Genomic DNA, 19,731 nt, shown 5'->3' with positions numbered 1-19,731 from the left:
AGTTATGACTATGTAAATGAGTAGCTAAAGATGGGCCTAAGAGGGCTTTTAATCCACTTCCCATAAAGGGCCAGAATCTCCTCTACAATATCTCTAACAGAAGCCCATCCATCTGGTTCCTGCTTGAATAACACCCAGGGATGGGGAACTCACTGCCCCGAGGCAGCTCTTTCTCTTTGCAAAGGGCTCTGAAGTTTCTAAAGTCTTCCTTGAAGGGAGCCCAGTCTGCCCTATGCTACCCTCTCAGCACTCCTGGCTCCACCTGGTCTCTTGGAAGCCTTGCAGAACATGTCTACTGCCCTTCTGTAGAAGCCTGTAGAAGGCTGTAGAAGCAGCCTTCATGTGCTTGGGAGCCTACCCTGCTTGATCTTTGTGTTTGCTCCTCCAGCTTGGACACCTCTCTGTTCCCTCAGCACCTTCTCACAGTGCATGCTTCTGAAAGACGTCCAACTGATCGTCGAATGTGGACAGAGCATGTCCTCGAGCCTAGCACTGTGCTGGGCTCATATGAGAAGCTGCTCATACAAGAGGAATCATGCAGCTTGATTTTTGTCCTGGAAGCAACAAGGCCTTGTCTTCCACCTCGATTGGCACATGTAATGAAAGTTCTAAAGAATGCGAGAGAAAAATCACAATGTGGGATAGTAATGCAAGCCCCATAAATGGCCACCTGAGCTGCCAGAGCACGGCAGTCAGAGGCTAGAGAGGCTTCTGCAGGCTGCGGGGTGTCGGGGAAGGATGACAGTGGGTCTGTGTAGCCAGTGGTCCTGTGAAGAACACGCCTTTGCCCTGGTTTGAAGAGTCCAAGAGAGCTAGGACTGAAGGGTCCCTAGGAGCTCATCTCAGCCAGCCCTTCATTTTACAAATGGCACTTTAGGCCCAGAGAAGGGAAGTGACCTGCTTGAGGTCACAGAGAAGTTAAAAAACAGAGCTGGACTGGGATTTGGAGGAATCATTTGCTCTGTTCTTTATGCTTTATTCACCCCACTGTGGCCTTTTAGTTTCCACAGTGTGTGTGCGTGTGCGTGTGTGTGTGGTGTGTAAGAGAGAGAAACATGGAGACCAAGAAAGAGACTCAGAAGCATTCTCTCCTGCCCCCCTGCGTCCCTGTCAGAGTCTTTCTTCACTGATGGGACCTTCTGCACCTTCCCCATTTCCCTTCCCCACAGGCTTCCCTCCCTCCCGCTGCCTACACCTCACTCTCTTGTAACAGTGAGAACACACAGGTACTTCATGATCATCACGGCTGACATTGCAGAGGCCTCTGATCCCAGATCCCAAAGGATCCTCATTTGCCATGTGTCCAAGCATTCCATCAGGCAAGGCCTAGTCTGTTACTCTTCACACTCATACCTCATGGTCTAGAATAATCCACTCTAGAGACCGTTGAGAGTTTCTGTGTCCCTCCAAGAAAGGTGGATTGTATTCCCACTTTATGAGTCAGAAAAAAGAGGTTCAAGTTGCCAAAGGAACTTTTCCAAGGTTATGTGGCTAATGCTGGAATTTGAACTCAGATCTCTCTAATTCTAAAGATTAGGTGTTCTAATCTCTTCCCAAATCAGGGAAACCTTTGCAACTCTTAGGCCTGGTACTATGATTGAGCAAAACTGAGAAATAAACCCCTTTCCCCCTGAAACTGGGTTTGAATTTTGGCTCACCCACTTACTAGCTGTGTGATCTTGAGCAAGTCCCTTCACCTCTCTGTACCTCAGTTTCCTCATCTGTAGGTGAGAATATGAATACATACCTCACAAGATAACGATAAAATGAGCTACTTTGTGTCAAGTTTTAGAACCGTGAGTGTAGCAGAAGCCTGGGGTCTCATCCCAACTCTGCCACTGATCCATTATCACTTGCAAAATATCTTTGTTTTTGAGGGTCTCAATTTGTTGAAGATTTGATACAGTGTTTTCAAAAGGAAGAATTGCCAAGAGGACCTTTGCAGGTGTGTAAATTATGGTGCTAGCTTCCCTGCCTCTCTCTGCTGTCCAGAGATATGAAAACAAAATTCCCAAGCCACGTGGGCTTCCTTCAGCATAAGGGGGACACTGCTTCGTTAATCTCAAGCACTCAGGGTTTGCAGCCTTTGCTCTTACAAACACCTTGGCTGATTTGAAACAGCCCTTTCCATGCTGAGTTAACAGACTATTCCAGATATGCAAGACAGCGTTGGCAACTGCTCTTTCAGAGCATGCCCCCACTAGCCTAGAAGCAGAAGGGACAGATGTCTCAAAACCAATTATGGCAGGAGGTTGGGGTAGTGTGTAACTAGAAGGGTTCAGTCCTTACTTCTTACTTGTACCTCTTTTTAAGACAGAAAAGCAGAGAATATAATGGAAGGAACATGGAGCCCACGAGCTAGGGGGCTAGGTGAGTACTTACTATGTGCCAGGCATCATTCTAAGAATTTAACATATGTTAATGTAGTTTATCCTCACCACAGTCATATGACATAGATATTATAACGATCCATATTTTTGCAGTGAAGGATCCCGAGGCACAGAAAGGTGAAATAGCTTGCCTGAAGTCGCAAAGCTAGGAGGTAAACAACCGAGATTCCAATCCAGGCTGGTGTGTGACATATGTTCCCTTTGATTCACTGCCCTTTGTGGCTCTGAATCTGAACCTCGGAACATGCATATCTTCTCCTTAGAGGGTTATTCCCTGCACTTTTCACCTGACCAAAGCCTCCTCTTTCAGGCTTCATTGCTTCCACTGAGAAGCCTTCCCTGAGCTCCAAGGTCAGGTTTTGGTTCATATATTTTGCTCTACAATTACTCGGGTATTATTGGCCTTTCTTATGAAACCTTAAGTAATTTGAAAGCAAGGATCACACCTGTGATTTTCTGCTGCACCCCTTTGTCTAGTATGTGCTTTTCAGTATCAAGTACTAACAGACGAAGGAGAACATGAATGAGCAACTAGAATATTCCTTTCCCCATTCCCAGTAGATTTCAAATTTCTCGTATGTTTGGACTTTCATTCATTTTTCACCAAGAATTCAATAGATACCTACTGTATTGAGACCTCATAAGTGCTTAAGATGGCATTTTGTCAAAAAGTGGGATTTCTGCAGTCTTTGCCTAATCGTCCCTGGACAGACAGGCTGTGATCAATATAAAAGGAAGATGTTGGTTTAAAGCCCGCCAAGAATTCCGGGCCTCACACTAAGCTGAATTTTGTATGGACCTTTGGCCCTTGTTCTGAAGTGGCCCTGGCCAGCTGTCACCTCTGACTGCAGCCAGCTAGAACACAGGTAACATAACGGGATGTTCTGGCATCGTAACCAGTACCAGGTCTGAGGATACATGGCTTCACCCATACATCAGCAGCCCAGCCTGGGGGCCCCTGACCTTCTGCCACAAAGTGGCAGCATTTTATCCTAAACCCCTGGACTGAGAGAAGTTGGTCTGTGAGGGCTTGACTTTGACAATGCTTTGTCAACAGTGGACACCTGCCTGGGAAATAGGTCTATTTGTGCATTGGCAGATATCCGAACGGACAGGTACCTGCCTCCCTGGTTTCAAATGCGCTTGGATCAGTTAACACTAGTGGGTTTTTTATTTTTTTTTCCAATACAGACAGTATTTTAGCTGATTTGAACACAGCTACAATGTCTTATTGACATCGCAGGAAGCAGATATGCGTGCATGTTACCAGGGATTATGTAGGGTGAAGACACATTAACGTTTTGGTTCGTTAAAGTGACTGAAATAGGAAAATGTGACGGCCTTATGCAGAGACATGGTGATTTGAGGACACAACTGAGTCCTCAGCTCAGGAATATTCTATGACTTCACATATATCCATATTCATGTGCACACACCTATGTGATCACAGAATTATAGATCAAAGCTGGAAGAGCCCTTAAGAGAAAAATCAACTTACTCCCTTAGGAGAAATCAACTGGCTCAGAAGTTTCCAAACTTTTTAGTTAAAAGCTCTATTTTCAAATGAAATCTAGGGAAGAACCCCAGCATGTAAAACAGATAAAAAACAGAGCTGCTTTGGTGGTAGAGGGAAGGTGGAGATCTAGGACCCCATTCTTCCGCCTTCCCCCCCAGGCCAACAGGCCTGCAACCTGGGAACACAATTTGAATGACCATGGGTCTAGACAATGCCCTTCTACTGCAGATCAATAAACTACTGCTGGGAGAGGTTGAGACCATTGCCCAAGGGCAAGCAACTCCTGAGGTTCAAAGACAGAATTTCTGTGGTTGTCCCTAAAACTGTCTTCCTACAGTTTTTATTTATGACCTAATTCAGAATACATATGTATACTACATGGAAAAAGTCCATGAAAAGCCCTCTTTGGTCCAAAGGACAAAAGCTGAGATTCATATAAGAATCGTGAAAATGGTGAGCAAAGATATTTGCTCTCTCTTCCTGGATTCCTCAGTGTGAATTAGGCAGTCCTCATGCTCCAGGTGCTTGCTGTGGATAGAGTAAGGACCAAGGCCCCTGCCTCCTGGGAGCCCCACAGTCTCTTAGTGCGGGTCAGAAGGAGGACCGCAGTCTCAGACAGAGACACAGGACAGGCCTCAGAGAGAGAGAAACAAAGAGACGTGGTTCACATTCCAAATAGCAGTGCATATTAAAGGAGCTGGAGGCACATGTCTTGGTCTCCTGGAAACCTGCTAATTCCTTCCTAGTGTAAAGATACAGGCCATTCCAGGTGCTTCCTTGCAGGACAGGAGGTGAATGAGTCAGAGTGACAGTACTAGTGGTTAGGAGGCCAAATGTACAGTGCTTAGAAAACAAACTCGAGTCTTGTCTCTTGCTGTGACTGTGGTCTCCGCCCCTCACTAGCTGTGCTATATTGGGCAGATACTACTCCGTTCATTTAAGCCTGTTTCCTGACTTGCAAGATGGGAATGATAATAGTACTTGCTTCACAAGGTTGTTGTGAGGATTAAATGAGATAATACAAATAAAGCCCTTAGTACGCTGCCCCCTACGTAGTAGGCTGGATACATCCTAGACACTATGGCAGTTGTCATTGTATCTTAGCCGAAGTCTGTCTGCCCTGACTTCTGCCTATTCGTAGGTGCCGGCTTGCTTTCCAGAGTCTCAGAGAACAAATCCCCCACCTCGTCCCCATGACAGCCCTTCTGGGATTTCAGTACATCCTCCACTTACCCTCTCAGTTTTCCATTATTTCTCAGGTTGATTATCCCCACTTTTCAGGCATTTCTAATGTAACAAGACTTTTCAAACTGCACTTGCCTGTAACCATCCTCTCTCTGGAGCTGTCATCTAAGAATCTATCTGACAAGTGGGGGAAACTTGGCATGTTCAACTTGTGCCCTTCTAAGTATAAACTAAAAGTTCTTCGATTTATTCCCATGTTACCTCTTCTAGATCTCAAGGGGGGGTGCGACGAGGCAGCCCTCTTCCCGGTGTCCAGGCTTGTTTAATAAACCTTCTTGCTGGCCCCTTTAACAACGCTGGATGCCCCCTCTTCTTTCTGACGGGTGTGGCGTCCACACAAGCTGGATGACGAGGGCTGAACAGCTTGACATGACCCCTTGAAAGAATCCCAGAGAAAAAGGAAATCTGGCTTTGAAGATACCGCTTTTGATCCTCCGCCAGCAGCGGTCCCATACACCTGCCTCCTGTTCTCTCAGGAGTCTTGCCTGGCCCACTGCCTGGTTTTGAAGCAGTTCTAACAACACCTAACTTCTTTTGAGGCTGTGATAATGATGATGGTGAATGCGGTGATGATAACAGCTAACGTTCATTAAGCACTTACTATGTGCCAGACACAGTTCTAAGTGCTTCAATGTATTCTTTTAAATCTTACAACAATTCCACGCTGTAGGTGCCATTATAGCTACATTTTGAAGACCAGAGAACTGAGCCTCAGAGAGGTTAAGTAACCAGTAAGCCGCATAATCGGTTCTTTTGTTTCCAGCCACACGTGATAATTAATAGTCATAATGATAGCCCAGAGCCTCTTCATGATCCTTAAACCATTTTCTAAATCTTCACAGCTACATGAAAGCATATCCAATGTAGTTATAGTGTTAAACATCTCTTTAGGATATCATAATTATTTGAAATGCCTTTTCCTTCTAATCCTTTGAAAATTATAATTGACATAAGATAGAAGGAATGCCTGAGTTAACTACCTTACTTAATTGAGCACTTTTACTCCCAGTCTATTCGAACAGCTGGTCATTATTGTATTGCTCCTACACTCCTACAGTGACATAAAAGGAGTCAGATCCCAACCCCAGCTAATCCCCTAACCAACCATACAGCCTTAGGCCACTCATGCCCCTGCCCCCCCCCCCACCTCACTTTCCCCACCTGTACAATGACGGGTTAAGTCTCATCTCTGACATCTTTGCTTCAGGCATCAGGAAACTGTGGTCTATGGGTCAGATCCAGCTGTCCCCTCATTTTTATTTTATTTTTTTTTTTTTGGCTCATGAGCTAAGAATGGTTTTTACATTTTTAAATTATTGGAAAAAAATGAAAAGAATGATATTTCATGACTTGTGAAAATTATATGAAATTCAAATTACAGTGTCCATAAATACATTTTGTTGGGACACAGCCATGCTCATTCATTTACTATTGTCTATGGCTGCTTTCATGCTATAATGGCACAGTTGAATAATTACAGCAGAAACCATATGGCCTGCAAAGACAAAAATATTCACAATCTGGCCCTTTACAGAAAATATTTGCCGACCCCTGGTCTGGATGTAGGGTAGGTGGGCACTAATAGACTTTAGGTAAATCAGAGGCTTGGGAAACATCTAACCAACCTTCAGAGGTTGGTGTCAAGGAGAGAAAACTAGAGTGTTCTCCCACAGATATTCCTTTAAGATAGAAAGCTGTCCTGGAAGGCCTGTCTTTGGCAGGGTCAGTCACTTATTCAGGGCTATTCACTGTGTCATCCACACTGTCTCAGGTCCTTTGCCCCTCTTTGGGACATTCTCTAAACACCCTCCTAAAGCCAAGCTCATGTGTTCCTTCACCAGCAAGAAAATGCAACATACTGATAAAGAAGACAGATTTTATGGGTGGACCATGGATTGAATTGTTGCTTGCTGTGTGATCTCAGGGGAGTTTCTAGAAGTCTCTGAACCACAGCTCTTCAACATAAATTGGGATGGATACTCACTCAACTCATTTATGCAAATAAGCATCTGGTGCCTCCTGTGCATGTTCACCTCTCAGGGTTGTTTGAGGGATAAAATAAAATTATCTATATAAAGCATTTAACAGAATGCCTGGCTCAGTATAAGAACTTGGGAAATGTTTAAAATAAATCTAGGGGTGCCTGTTGACTAATTATTTCATTTTTCATTTTTAAATGACAGTAATCTTATCATTCTCAGAACGTTGTTGAGATGAAGTTATATAATTCAAATGAAATGGAACTTTGGCCATTATTGCTATTTTCATTCTTCTTATGAGCAATGCTTCTGAAGCTGTGTTTCAGTAGAGCATTTAATAGGGCCAGCATTCTTTTTTCCAGACCAGGAGATAACAAATTAAGCAGGGCTCCCTTCACACATCATAACAAAGATTCAATAAATGCAACAATTTATCTTCCCTGTTCTGCCACTGCCACCCCCTCCCCCACTTTCCAGGGACTAACAGAGGACTTCTAAGCATCAAGGCACATCAGAACTATCTGAAGAGCTATATTTTTAATAGGATAAATAGGAACCATATTCACATAGTAAAATATATATATATATATATTTATATATATATATATAAATATATATATATATATATAGAGAGAGAGAGAGGTTTATTTTATATATATGTATATACATATATATATACACATATATATATATAGACAGGTTTATTTTATATATATGTATATACACATACACACACACACACACACACACACACACATTACAGCAGGGTATAAAATAAAAAGCAAATGCTTGCTTTCTCCAATCTCAAACTTCTTAAAAATAACTATCTTAAACCTTTTCTGTGTTCAGTGATTCTGACGGTTTCCTCTAGATTTCTACATACTAGGTCTAGGTCTCTTTCTCTTGCTTGATCAGTTTTAATTCCAGCCCTGAGTCTCCATTAGAAAGATGATGATGAACCATCTCCTACTAATCCATACATCCAGGCCTCAGTGTTTGTTGGTTGTGCTATCATTTGGCAGTCTTCTTGATTTTCAATCTGCCAGCATTAGAGCTTTATAAAAATGCAGGTGTCCATTGCTTACCAGGGCCACTGAATGACAACTCTTAGGAATGACTATTTTGCAAGAGCTCTCTAAGATATTCTGATGCATCCCTCAAGTTAAAGACCTCTCTCCCAATAGCCTGTAGTACATCAGCCAGGTGATCTGCACTTGAACCAAGATAGTAGGCAGAGCATCCGTCTCATGTTACTCTTTCGTCAGTCACATGTGGGACAGTGTGAAATGCCAGAGAAGTGCAGATACGGCACACAGGAGCAAAGTAACATAACGGCTCCAAGAGCTCACTGGTCACAAAGCCGTATTTTAGATGAGAAACAGAGTCACTCTATAAAGAGCAGCAGCTGATACAGCTCAGCGCGGACAGCGGAAGGAGTCTGGGTTCAGGATACCTGGGTTCTCATACCATATAACTGGAAGCATCTTGTACATTTATTTCATTTTTATCCCTGAGTCGCAGTGTACACATCAATAGACTCAGTACTTGGGGGAATGTTCTAAAATAGGAAAAAATGGCTCAGAATAGTAATAATTAAACTTCATAGTTTAAATCTTTAATAAAATATCATTAGCAATGTTGCATCCTTACACATGTTGTATAATAGCACAGATAAAGCAGATAAAGAAAAATATTCTAAATATCAGATGTTACTCCTCCATGGTCTTTTTTATTTTAATAAAATGACAAGGAAAATTAGAAAATGATTAATTTAAACCTTGTTTAATGAGCATGCTCCAGGGAATAGAAAGAGTGAGTTGAACTTTGCAGTTAACTGGTGGGCAGACAGTTAACATGTTTATTTCCCCTTCTCAGTCAAGAACACTTATGTAGGGGCACCTGGGTGGCTCAGTCCATTAAGTGTCCAACTTTGGCCCAGGTCATGATCTCATGGTTTGTGAGTTTGAGCTCCACATCAGGCTCTGCACTGATAACGAGGAGCCTGCTTGGGATTCTCTCTCAGTCTTTCTCACTCTTCCTTTCCCCCATCTCACTCTCTCTCTCTCTCTCCAAATAAGTAAACTTAAAAAAAAAAAAAAAAAAAAAACACCATCTATACTGGCAGAGTCTATTTACTTGCATTATAGAGAAATCAAACCTAGTCCCTATAAGAGACTTATTTCTCCGTGATGAAGGACAATGTAGGGATTCCATATTACCATTCCAACATGAGATCTTACAGAGGGAAAATGCCAGCTATTAGATGAATGTGCACTGACCACAAGTTATTCCCTTAGTTGTTTTTACCTAACATCACAGATAGGAATTTGTTTTATGATCCTTTGTGCGGTCCTTCCCAGGGGAGCACAAAGAGTTCTGTTAGAGGATCCCATCAGATTGATTAGACGTAACCGAGGTTTGGCTCTAGTAAGTAACCTTGCAGTCAGAAATTGCGGTGATGAAATTGAGTGACATTTATGTTTGAATAAACTCTGCCATTTCCTGTGGCCCCCATTATGTTCAAGATGAGGGCAGTGAGTATAAAATGCCTGGGGGCTGGTTACAGATTTTCAAGTGACAGAATAGGACTGCGGGAGATAATTTCCATTTCAGTCTCTTGATGGTTAGTTTATGAACAAGATGTTCTTTTTAAAGTTCTCTAAAAATTAAGAGAAATTTCTCAACTGTGCATTAGCTTTTAACCAGTGTGGGATTTCTCTTAGGTGGTATAATGTCTTCAAAAACATATTCTGATTCCATCTGTACTAACAACTTGCTAGAAACGTTGTGCAAATCAGGAGGCCTCTGTGGAAGTCTATCAATTGTGGCTACGGGAAAAGTCAACCTGAGCTGCTCTTTTCAACCAATTAAAACCATCCACTGGCATTTTCGGCCGGCTTATCATATTTCTCCTGCCTAATTAGCATTCTTGCTTGAGCACGTCTCTGGGTTTTATTCATTCACACAGCAAATATGTACTATGCACCTACTCTGTACCAGGCATTGCTCTAGATGCTAGGCTGTAGGACACATCAATGAAAAAAACAGAAAAGTTCCCTGTGCTCATGGAGGTGATATTCCAATGGGAGGAGGAAAACAAGGGACCACAGGAACAAAAGAGATGGTCTCAGATAGTTATAAACACTCCTGAGGTAACTCAACAGGGCACTGAGAAGGAAATGACTGAACTGGGTGGTAGAGTGATTTATTGGTTTCTTCTAGAAGCAGGACGTAAGACAAAGACTCAATTATAAGTGGTTTATTTTGGTGCCGATTAGGGAATCTGAAAAGTCAGGTAGGCACAGGATAGCAGCCAATAAAAGTACACAATCCCTTAAGGGACCTCTAGACGTTGGTGTAGAATGTACCTCAGGATTACATACCCCCTCCCCCCACCCCCACCAAGGGGACAGGATCCTGGAGTACTTATCAACTAACTCTCCATCTTTCACTGGTTGAGTGCTGCTCTGGGTGTGTTTATTCCCCAACACATCTGGCTTAACCTGCACAGGGGTGAAGTAATAGATATTTGCAGTTAGTATAGAAAGTGAAATATCAGTATACTAAGGGGGAGTAGAATTGAGCAGGGTACTTCTGAAAGTGTCTGCCACAGAGTAGGAATTGGATCTTTAGATAAGGGGCCAGGAGGGGTGCCTGGGTGGCTCAGTTGGTTAGGCAACCAACTTTGGCTCAGATCGTGATCTCGAAGTTTGTGAGATTGAGCCCCACATCAGGCTCTGTGCTAACAGCTCAGAGCCTGGACCCTGCTTCGGATTCTGTGTCTCCCCCTCTCTCTTCCCCTCCCCTGCTCATGCTCTGTGTCTCTCTGTCTCTCAATAATAAATAAACGTTAAAAAAAAAAATTTTTAGATAAGGGGCCAGGAAAGACCTCTCTGAAGACACTGCATGGTGACTAAGATCCTAAAGACGGAAAGGAGCCAGCCAGAGAAAGCACACTCTGAGACAGAGAATACCTAGGACAAAGGCTCTGAGTGGAACTGATCTTGGGTTATTTATAAAATACAGATAATAAACATTAGAACTTGAGAGGCACTTGAAAGGAGGGGAAGTATCTTTGAGTAATGAAGTTGTTTATGTCCAGAGGTTTTAAATAAGGAACTAGACTGGGGCATCTGGGTGGCTCAGTCATTTAAGAGTCTTTTTAAAATTTATTTAAAATTTTTTTTAAATGTTTATTCATTTTTGAAAGACAGAGACAGAGCACAAGCAGGGGTGGGGCGGAGAGAGGGGGGTACACAGAATCTGAAGCAGGTTTCAGGTTCTGAGCTGTTAGCACAGGCCTGATGCGGGGCTCGAACCCACGAACCATGAGACCATGACCTGAGCCGAAGTCAGACGCTTAACCGACTGAGCCACCCAGGCGCCCCAAGAGTCTGACTGTTGATTTTGGCTCAGGTCATGATCTCATGATTCGTGAGATCGAGCCCCACGTCAGGCTCTGAGCTGAAAGCATGAGGATCCTGCTTGGGATTCTCTCTCTCCCTCTCTTGCTGCCCCTCCTCTGCTCATGCTCTCTCAAAAATAAATAAACTTTAAATCAATAAGTAAATAAATAAGAAACTAAATCAAGTCAATGAGAAATTAAGAGACATGGACAGTATCGGGGTGCCTGGGTGGCTCAGTCGGTTAAGCTCTGACTTCAGCTCAGGCCATGATCTCACGGTTCGTGAGTTCGAGCCCCCCGTCGGGCTCTGTGCGGACAGCTCAGAGCCTGGAGCCTGCTTCAGATTCTGTCTCCTTCTCTCTCTGCCCCTCCCCCACTCTCACTCTGTCTCTCTTTCAAAAATAAACATTAAAAAAAGAATTTAAAAAAGAGAGATGTGGACGGTATCATATGAGTTTGTTGTATATATCATGCTACACGTTTACTTGTTTGTTTATGGTCTTTCTCACTAGAATATAAGCTTCATAAGAGAACATATCTTATTCACTGTTGGAATAGTGCCCTAGAGGTTCTCAAAAATGTTTGTTGAAAGATGAGTGAGTTAAGCCCCTAAAGAGACCTTAGTCCTTGTCCACGCTCTGCCACTGATTCACCTGATGACTTTGTGATCAATTCTCCTCCTTTGTCTCAGTTTCTTAAAGTGCCAAATAGACACCTAATTTCTACCTTATTAAGTCATAAAGTGAAGCAAGGCCATAGATATGAAAGCACTGTGCTCTATGGAATGTATTATACAAATACAAGGCTTCCTTTTTAAGGTGAAGGCCTCCTGAACTTGAATGAACTTCACCAAATTTGGGAGGAAAGATTTATTCCTGGTAAAGGATCCTTTGTGGATGTTAGTCTGTGGTACAGGAAAGGGCACAGAGTGAGGGATGGTCAGAATCCAGATCAGAATCCAGCCCCTTGTGCAGACTTGCTAGTGACCTTGGGGAGCCCACAGGAGTTTGCTCCTGATGGACGTCAGATTCTTCTTCTCTCAAAAGGGTTGAGGAATGCAGGTGGTAGAGGAGACAGTTGCCTCCTTATGTTTCTATCTTGTTCCATATTTGTAGCATCATAACAATCCCACCATGACTTATTGATCACTCAGTCTGCCCCACACACTTGACGTGCATCACCACATGGCTTTTTCTCCCTAACTTCCTAACCTTCGTTATTCAGACAAGGAAACGTCAAGCAACTTAGTCCGAGTCAGTTGAACTAATGGCTCTGAATAGCAGAGCCAGCATTTCAGCCCAGGCATGGCTGGCTTCTGAGCAAGTGCCCTTAGCTGTGCTAACCAGGCACAAACTTAGTGATAACCTTCGGAAGGGGAGGAGGCACCAAGGTCTCTCCATTCAGCCTGCTTCATCTTATGGAGCAGGATGGAAAACCTGTGATCCTATAACATGATTAAATTGACTTATCTAGGCATCACGTTCTCATTTCTTTCCCCTCCTCCCTGCACAGGGTTTCATGGACATTGACTTAAACAAATTCAAGGAGAGTGGAGCAAATGTAACAGGTTTCCAGTTGGTTAACTACACAGACACCATCCCAGCCAAAATCATGCAGCAGTGGAAGAACAGCGATGCTCGCGACCACACCCGGGTGGACTGGAAGAGACCTAAGGTGAGAGAATGGGCAGCAGGCAGCAAAGGACCAACCTGGTCCCTTTGTGTGCCCCAGATTTCTGGGCACTATTAACCTTTAGGAAAGGAAAGACTTTCTAAGAAGAATAAGCTAAGGAAAATATATACATTAAGAATGAGGATGTGCTGCAAAGGTTTGACAATACAGAATGACCAATGGTTTAAACAAGATAAATGTTTTGTTTTTCTCTCATATAAACAAAATTCAGAAGTCAGCAATCCAGGGCTTATATAACAGCCCCGCTATTGTCAAACACTCGAGCTTCTTCTGTCTTCTTGTTCTGCTACCTTCAGCATATGGCTGCTACCTTATAGCCCGAAATGGCTGCTGAAGCTCCAACCATTAACTCAATACTCTAACCAGCAGGATAGCAAAAAGGAAAATAAAAAGCACAATTGCTTTAAAAAGAAAAAAAACCCTTTCAGAAGTCACACAAATCACCCACTCACATGCTACTAACCACATCTTAGAAACCTAGCCCCAACCTGCTACAGAGAAGCTGAAAAATGGTGTCTCTATTCTGGGCAGGGCCACTATGTGGCACAGCTCCAGGGGGGATGTGGTTTCCACTCATTTCTTTGTGAATGGAAGCTTCTTGAATTGTGCAGGAAGCTAGCCCTTTATCTGGTCAGCCATGTACCCAGCTAAAAAATAAGGAAATCTAATAAACAATATCCAGCACATCTCTGCCTCAGAACATCAGCTCCCAGTTATGCAGACCGTCTCCTTCTCATGTCCCAGGCATGAAGCTCTAAATTCTACAGCCAAAATCTATTTTATTTGCTATTTGATAGTGGTTTTGAATAAAGACAGCAGGTAATTTTTCTTTCCCCTGTCAGACTCAATATCTTGGCAGTGTCCGTGTGGAACACTGTGTGGAGGATTCTGAGGCCAAATTTGTTTATCTGGAGCAAACAGTGAATCCTTGACAACTTTCTCTTGCCACTCGGTCAATTTCTTTTTGCGAATGGCAAGTCATTTAGCTGAGATGCTTCTCATCCTACTCTTACTGAAACTGATTTAGCAGCTCAAACATGAAGACTTACTTCCCATACGATTTCACTCATATGTGGAACTTAAGAAACAAGACAATGAGCAAAGGGGGAAAAAAGAGAAAGAGAAACCAAGAAGAAGATTCTTAACTGTAGAGAACTGATGGTTACCAGACGGGAGGTGGGTAGGGGTGGGGGAAATAGGTGACGGGGATTAAGGAGTGCACTTGTCATGATGAGCACTGGGTACTGTATGGAAGTGTGGAATCACTGTATTGCACACCTGAGACTAATATTACACTCTATGTTAACTGGAATTTAAATAAAAACTTTAAAAAATGAAGACTCCTTTCAATATGAGCTGAAGCAAACAAAATCACTTGTGCTTTAAAGCAATGAACAAAGCACATACCAGTTAATTAATATGTGAATACCCCACCCAACTTGCAAAAGACTGGAGATTATAAAAATAATCAAATGTAGGGGCACCTGGGTGGCTCAGTCGGTTAAGCTCCGACTTCAGCTCAGGTCATGATCTCAAGGTGCACAAGCTTGAGCCCTGTGTTGGGCTCTGTGCTGACAGCTCAGAGCCTGGAGCCTGCTTCAGATTCTGCGTCTCCCTCTCTCTCTCTCTCTGCCCTTCCCCTGCTCATGATCTCTCTTTGTCAAAAATAAATGGGAAAAAAAAAACATTAAAAATAAATAAATGAAAATAATCAAATGTAATATATATATATATATATATATATATATATATATATATATATATATATATATTATTAAGTGAGAGAATCAAAGTTAAAAACTGGAAAAATACACATTCATTCTACAACTCTCTATTGTGAACTTAAAATATACCACAGAACAAGCTAGGCATTGAGGACAAATTAATGAACAAGACAGGCATGAGTTCCAAAGCCAGAAAATATTGTCCTGGATCGTTATCCTGCTTTGTTTTATCAATATCTAAGCCCCCTTTTAAAGGGAAAAAGAGAGCTATCATGAATAAGCACAAGGGGAAAGGATATAGAATGTAAACCTGCCACTTTGAGGCACATGTGGAAATAATTAAGAGCTTACCCTTCTTGGATTTTTTTTCTTTTGCTGTCACAGGGGATAGTGGAGTAAATAGTTCCTCTTGGCTCCCAACTGTGACTGTAACAGAGAAAACCAAAATTTCTATGGGCTGTATCAGAGCTATAGATGTGATGCATTTAATCTATGCCTTCTTTTTCCAGTTGAACCAACATTTTAACATTGCAAGACTGCACACAAAAGTCTAGAATTCCAGCTTCCCTTTGAAAGTCACAACTGGCAAGGGAACTCACAGTTCAGGAGGGCAACGTTGGCTAGTGATGTGGAGCAGCAGCCCCCATCCCAGGCACAGGCTCTTCCTGGGTCACCCCTGCCCACCCCCACTCCCGTAGCCCCCACTGAAAGCATTCTCATCACCAGGAAGCACGTTCCCAGACAGAACTCCCACCTGCCTCCCTGCCAGCTCTTTCTGACACCTAACTATCTCCATTCCTCCCACCAGTACACCTCTGCGCTCACCTACGACGGGGTGAAGGTGATGGCTGAGGCTTTTCAGAACCTGCGGAGGCAGAGAATCGATATATCCCGCCGGGGGAATGCTGGGGACTGCCTGGCTAACCCAGCTGTGCCCTGGGGCCAGGGGATCGACATCCAAAGAGCTCTGCAGCAGGTGAGGCCTGCCCGGCTGTGGTTGCCCCTTCTTATGGGAGCCTCCTAGGGGATTTCGGTATCAATTTCAGGTGGGATGCAGCCATTTAAAAGAAAGGGTTGGAGCAGGCCTGAGGTTTGGACAACGACTGCATTGTGTTTGTGGCTCTTGGCATACGTGGAAGCTCATGTAGAATGTATGTGTTTTTTTTTTTTTTAAACAAAAAATAGTATGGAACTCCTGATAGTGTAAAAGCTGTATTTTCTGTTTAGGGATTATGCTGTAGTTGGAAAGAGGACTTGAAATACGTAGGGATGAAACAGAACCGTTTGAGCCGTCTCTGGGAGACTTTCCCCACCTGCCCTAGTTTTCTGTATGTCTTTGTTACCTTTGCTCTTCACGCACATTTCACGAGGGGATCCTGACAATGCTTCTCGGTACTTTCTAATCCCATTTTCTTGCTTCTCAGCATTACAATCATCAATTTTGTTTGCACTGAAGAACAGTTAAAGAACAGGAATAGAAAATGGCCATGCCTATTCTCATCAATTGGCTATGCAAAGGATTCTTAGGCTGAATCTAGATTCCACAGGGAAGAGCATAAATATTCCATCAGTGATATGTCTGCTGTGCAAGCAGGATGAAACAGTGGTACCTGTGGGCTCTGTATTGAACAGTCTTGGTTTAGAAGCTTCTGGGAGCTTGCCCTCAGCTTGATCACCCTCAGAGCAACTAGAAATCTCTTGAAGCCTCTAGAAGTCTCTAGAAACACCTCAAGTCCAGGCTGTGATTCTTGAGCTGCTGATGGATAGGCTGTACCATCTGATGCCTCCTAATAGAGAGGCTGTGTTTCCAGAGGGGAGTGGGCAAAGAGGGCAGTGCCAACTAAAAGGAATGTCCCAGTTTCAGGCACAGTGACAAACCAGCAACAGCAAAATATTTTAGTGCCGATGCTACTCATGACCTACCCTCTGCCCCATCGAATGGAGTTGCCTGGATAAGACAGGTTTTACTTTTTTTTTTTTTTTTTTTTTTTGAGACAGGGAGAGAGAGAGAAAGAGCACACAAGTGAGGGAGAGGCAGAGAGAGAGAGAGAGAATCCCCAGCAGACTCCACATTTTCAGCGCGGAGCCCAGTGAGGGGCTCGATCTCACAAACCATGAGATCATGACCTGAGCCCAAACCAAGCGTTGGGTACTTAACCGACTAAGCCACCCAGGTGCCCCAAGAGTGGTTTTACTTTTGAGACTACCTTCAACAGAAAGTGAATTTGGGCTCCCAGGAGAGGAGGAGAGCGTTTCTGAACGAGGGAGGAATGTAGAGCAAAATGCACAACCGTCCCCATTCGTTTTCCAACCACACGTGCACAGCTCTAGCAATTTTAACAACCTGGGGAAAGAGCCGAGAAAGGAACATCACCAGCTGTTCCTCAGCTTGGATGAAGTGCCTTTACATGGAGGAGAATGTGTAGCTCCATTCTTGGGAATGAGGGTAAGCTGCAGCCCTGTGATGACAGGAGGAACATGCTAAGGGGTCCACCAGTAGCCCCTTCTGCTTTCTCCCCATCTCTTCAGCAGCCCCTTCACCAAGCAGCCCCTTCACCAAGCAGCAACAGTGGACATCAGGCAGCTTCCGTATGATGGCCAAAGATGCAGCACCCGCCTTCTGACTTATTTAAAATGCTCTTCCAGGCTCCACAGGCGAGACAGATTCTGTTTGCAATGTGAGACTGGTTTCAGAAGGTCCCCGGGACTTGCCCTCAGGTTCACAACCCTCCCAGCTCCTCTGCCTCTCCCATCTTAATGTCGTCCCTGTTGTGAGGATATTCTGACATCACCATGGCAGTGATGAAGCCCAGAAAGCAGTGCCGGTAGCAAGAAGGGTTCTGAACCAGGAGGCAGGAGAGCTGGGGTCCAAGTCCAGTTGGGGCCCTGGCTCTCTGAGTGACCTTGAAATACCCATTCGTATTTCCTACACACTTCCCTTTCCTTGTCCTTGACAATGAGGAAGTTGGAGAGACCACTCCCAAGTTTCAACTGTCTCTAGACATTCTAAGCTTCTTTTTCTCTCTTATGGTCTAATCCGTGTCTTTCCGGTTAAAACGTATACTTATCCTTTGCTTCTGCCTTCAGTGGGGTTTGGGAGGGGGCAATTGCCTTAGTCAAAAGAATATGACCTCTTTTGTATTGTCTTTGAGTCAAAACTTGTATCTGCTTCTCTGGCAGCCAGTCAGCTGCTCCCTGAGAACCTGTGGGCACTCTGGCCTGGGGCCAAGCAATGGAGACAAGAGAAGGCAAGACCTAACCCTTAAGAAACTCTTCAGCCTCTGTTGGGGGATGGGGTGGGTGGGGGAGAACTAGCCCCAAACACAAAACTCCAACATTCTGATCCCAAGATCAGCTGTTCAAACAGATTCCTTTTTAAATCTTTGTTAAGAATCCAGAATCGCAGTAATTTATTGCTGAATGAGACTTTAGATAAGATTACAGACTTCCATTTCCATTACTTCATAGAGGAGGCAGCTGACCAGAGTAGCAGTGACTCATCCAGGGTCACACAGCAGCTTAGCAGCAGAGGCTGGACGAGACTCCCATCCTGCCTCCTCCTCCTGCTTCAGGCCTGTCCCTTGGCCTCTCGGCCCTTTGCTTGTACACATTGAGCCGCAGGGCCTTCCACACACGGTCATGGCCACTGTCCAGGCATTTCACCTTCTAGACCCATCTCTTGAAATAGTCATGTCACTAGTGAGCAACTGTGTGCCCACAATACGCTGGGTAAATTCTGTTGATACTCAGTCCCTGGAACCTGTGGTTGAGGGCTCAGGTCTTTGCTTCCCTAATCACTGGCCTTCAGGTCACACATTGGGAAGAGGCCTATGCAGCTCAGCTTGTGTTAGAAATGGGATACATGCGAGTGAGGCCTGAAGGAATAAGCCCATTATTGTAAAAATAATGGTAGTGGCCAGTTAGCTCATCTGGTTAGAGCATGGTGCTGATAAAAATAATGGTAATGCCAGCTCTGATGCGTTAAGGGCTTCTTATGTGTATGAGGTTCTGAACATACTTTACATGTTTCACTCATTGAATCCTCAATATAATACTCTGAGGTAGCTAGTTTTATTAATTTATGCTTTATAAGTGGAGAAAATGAGCTTCAGAGATATTTTTAAAAATTTCCCCAGGGGCGCCTGGGTGGCGCAGTCGGTTAAGCGTCCAACTTCAGCCAGGTCACGATCTCGCGGTCCGGGAGTTCGAGCCCCGCATCGGGCTCTGTGCTGACAGCTCAGAGCCTGGAGCCTGTTTCCGATTCTGTGTCTCCCTCTCTCTCTGCCCCTCCCCCGTTCATGTTCTGTCTCTCTCTCTGTCCCAAAAATAAATAAACGTTGAAAAAAAAAAAATTAAAAAAAAAAAAAAATTTCCCCAAATTATATAGCTGGTTAGTGGTGAAACTGGGACTCCAACCCACATCTGCTTGCTACCTCACTTTGTGTACGTAACTGCCCTGAAGTCTCAGAGGTCCAGCCTAGCAGGGGAGACACGAGGGCTGTGGCCCAGCCAGCAATAGCACTTGGCCTTGGGTAATATCTATGCACCCCCATCCCCCCTTACCCTGCTGTAATTTCCCCAGCAACAGAGTGAAGATAATCAGCCACCTGCCTGCCTGACATCCAGGAGCCATTCAGAATAGTAATGAGCCCACATCCTGGAAGCCCTCCGTGCTCCAGGAAGGAGTAGGCATTAGGAAGCAGACCCAGAAGTCTGCTTCTGGCTGACAGAGAAGATCCAGCTCCCCAAGTCAGGCTCTTAGCATTTGGAGGTCACAAGC

At 44.0% G+C, this 19,731-nt stretch overlaps 1 protein-coding gene across 2 annotated transcripts in view; it reads left to right on the top strand.

The window, feature by feature from the left end:
• The window catches only part of GRIA1 (glutamate ionotropic receptor AMPA type subunit 1), a 307,810-nt gene that overhangs the window by 175,404 nt on the left and 112,675 nt on the right, over positions 1-19,731 (top strand). For both annotated transcript variants that reach the window (XM_045436653.1, XM_045436642.1), the window contains exons 6-7: positions 13,048-13,209; positions 15,760-15,927. In XM_045436653.1, coding sequence (XP_045292609.1) covers positions 13,048-13,209; positions 15,760-15,927 — 330 coding nt within the window. The remainder of the gene's footprint in view (positions 1-13,047; positions 13,210-15,759; positions 15,928-19,731) is intronic.

This window comes from Leopardus geoffroyi, chromosome A1, assembly GCF_018350155.1.
Source record: "Leopardus geoffroyi isolate Oge1 chromosome A1, O.geoffroyi_Oge1_pat1.0, whole genome shotgun sequence".
In the NCBI taxonomy this organism is placed as follows: domain Eukaryota; kingdom Metazoa; phylum Chordata; class Mammalia; order Carnivora; family Felidae; genus Leopardus; species Leopardus geoffroyi.
Note: the sequence above shows the minus strand (reverse complement) of the source record. Positions and strands in the feature narration are given on the sequence as shown.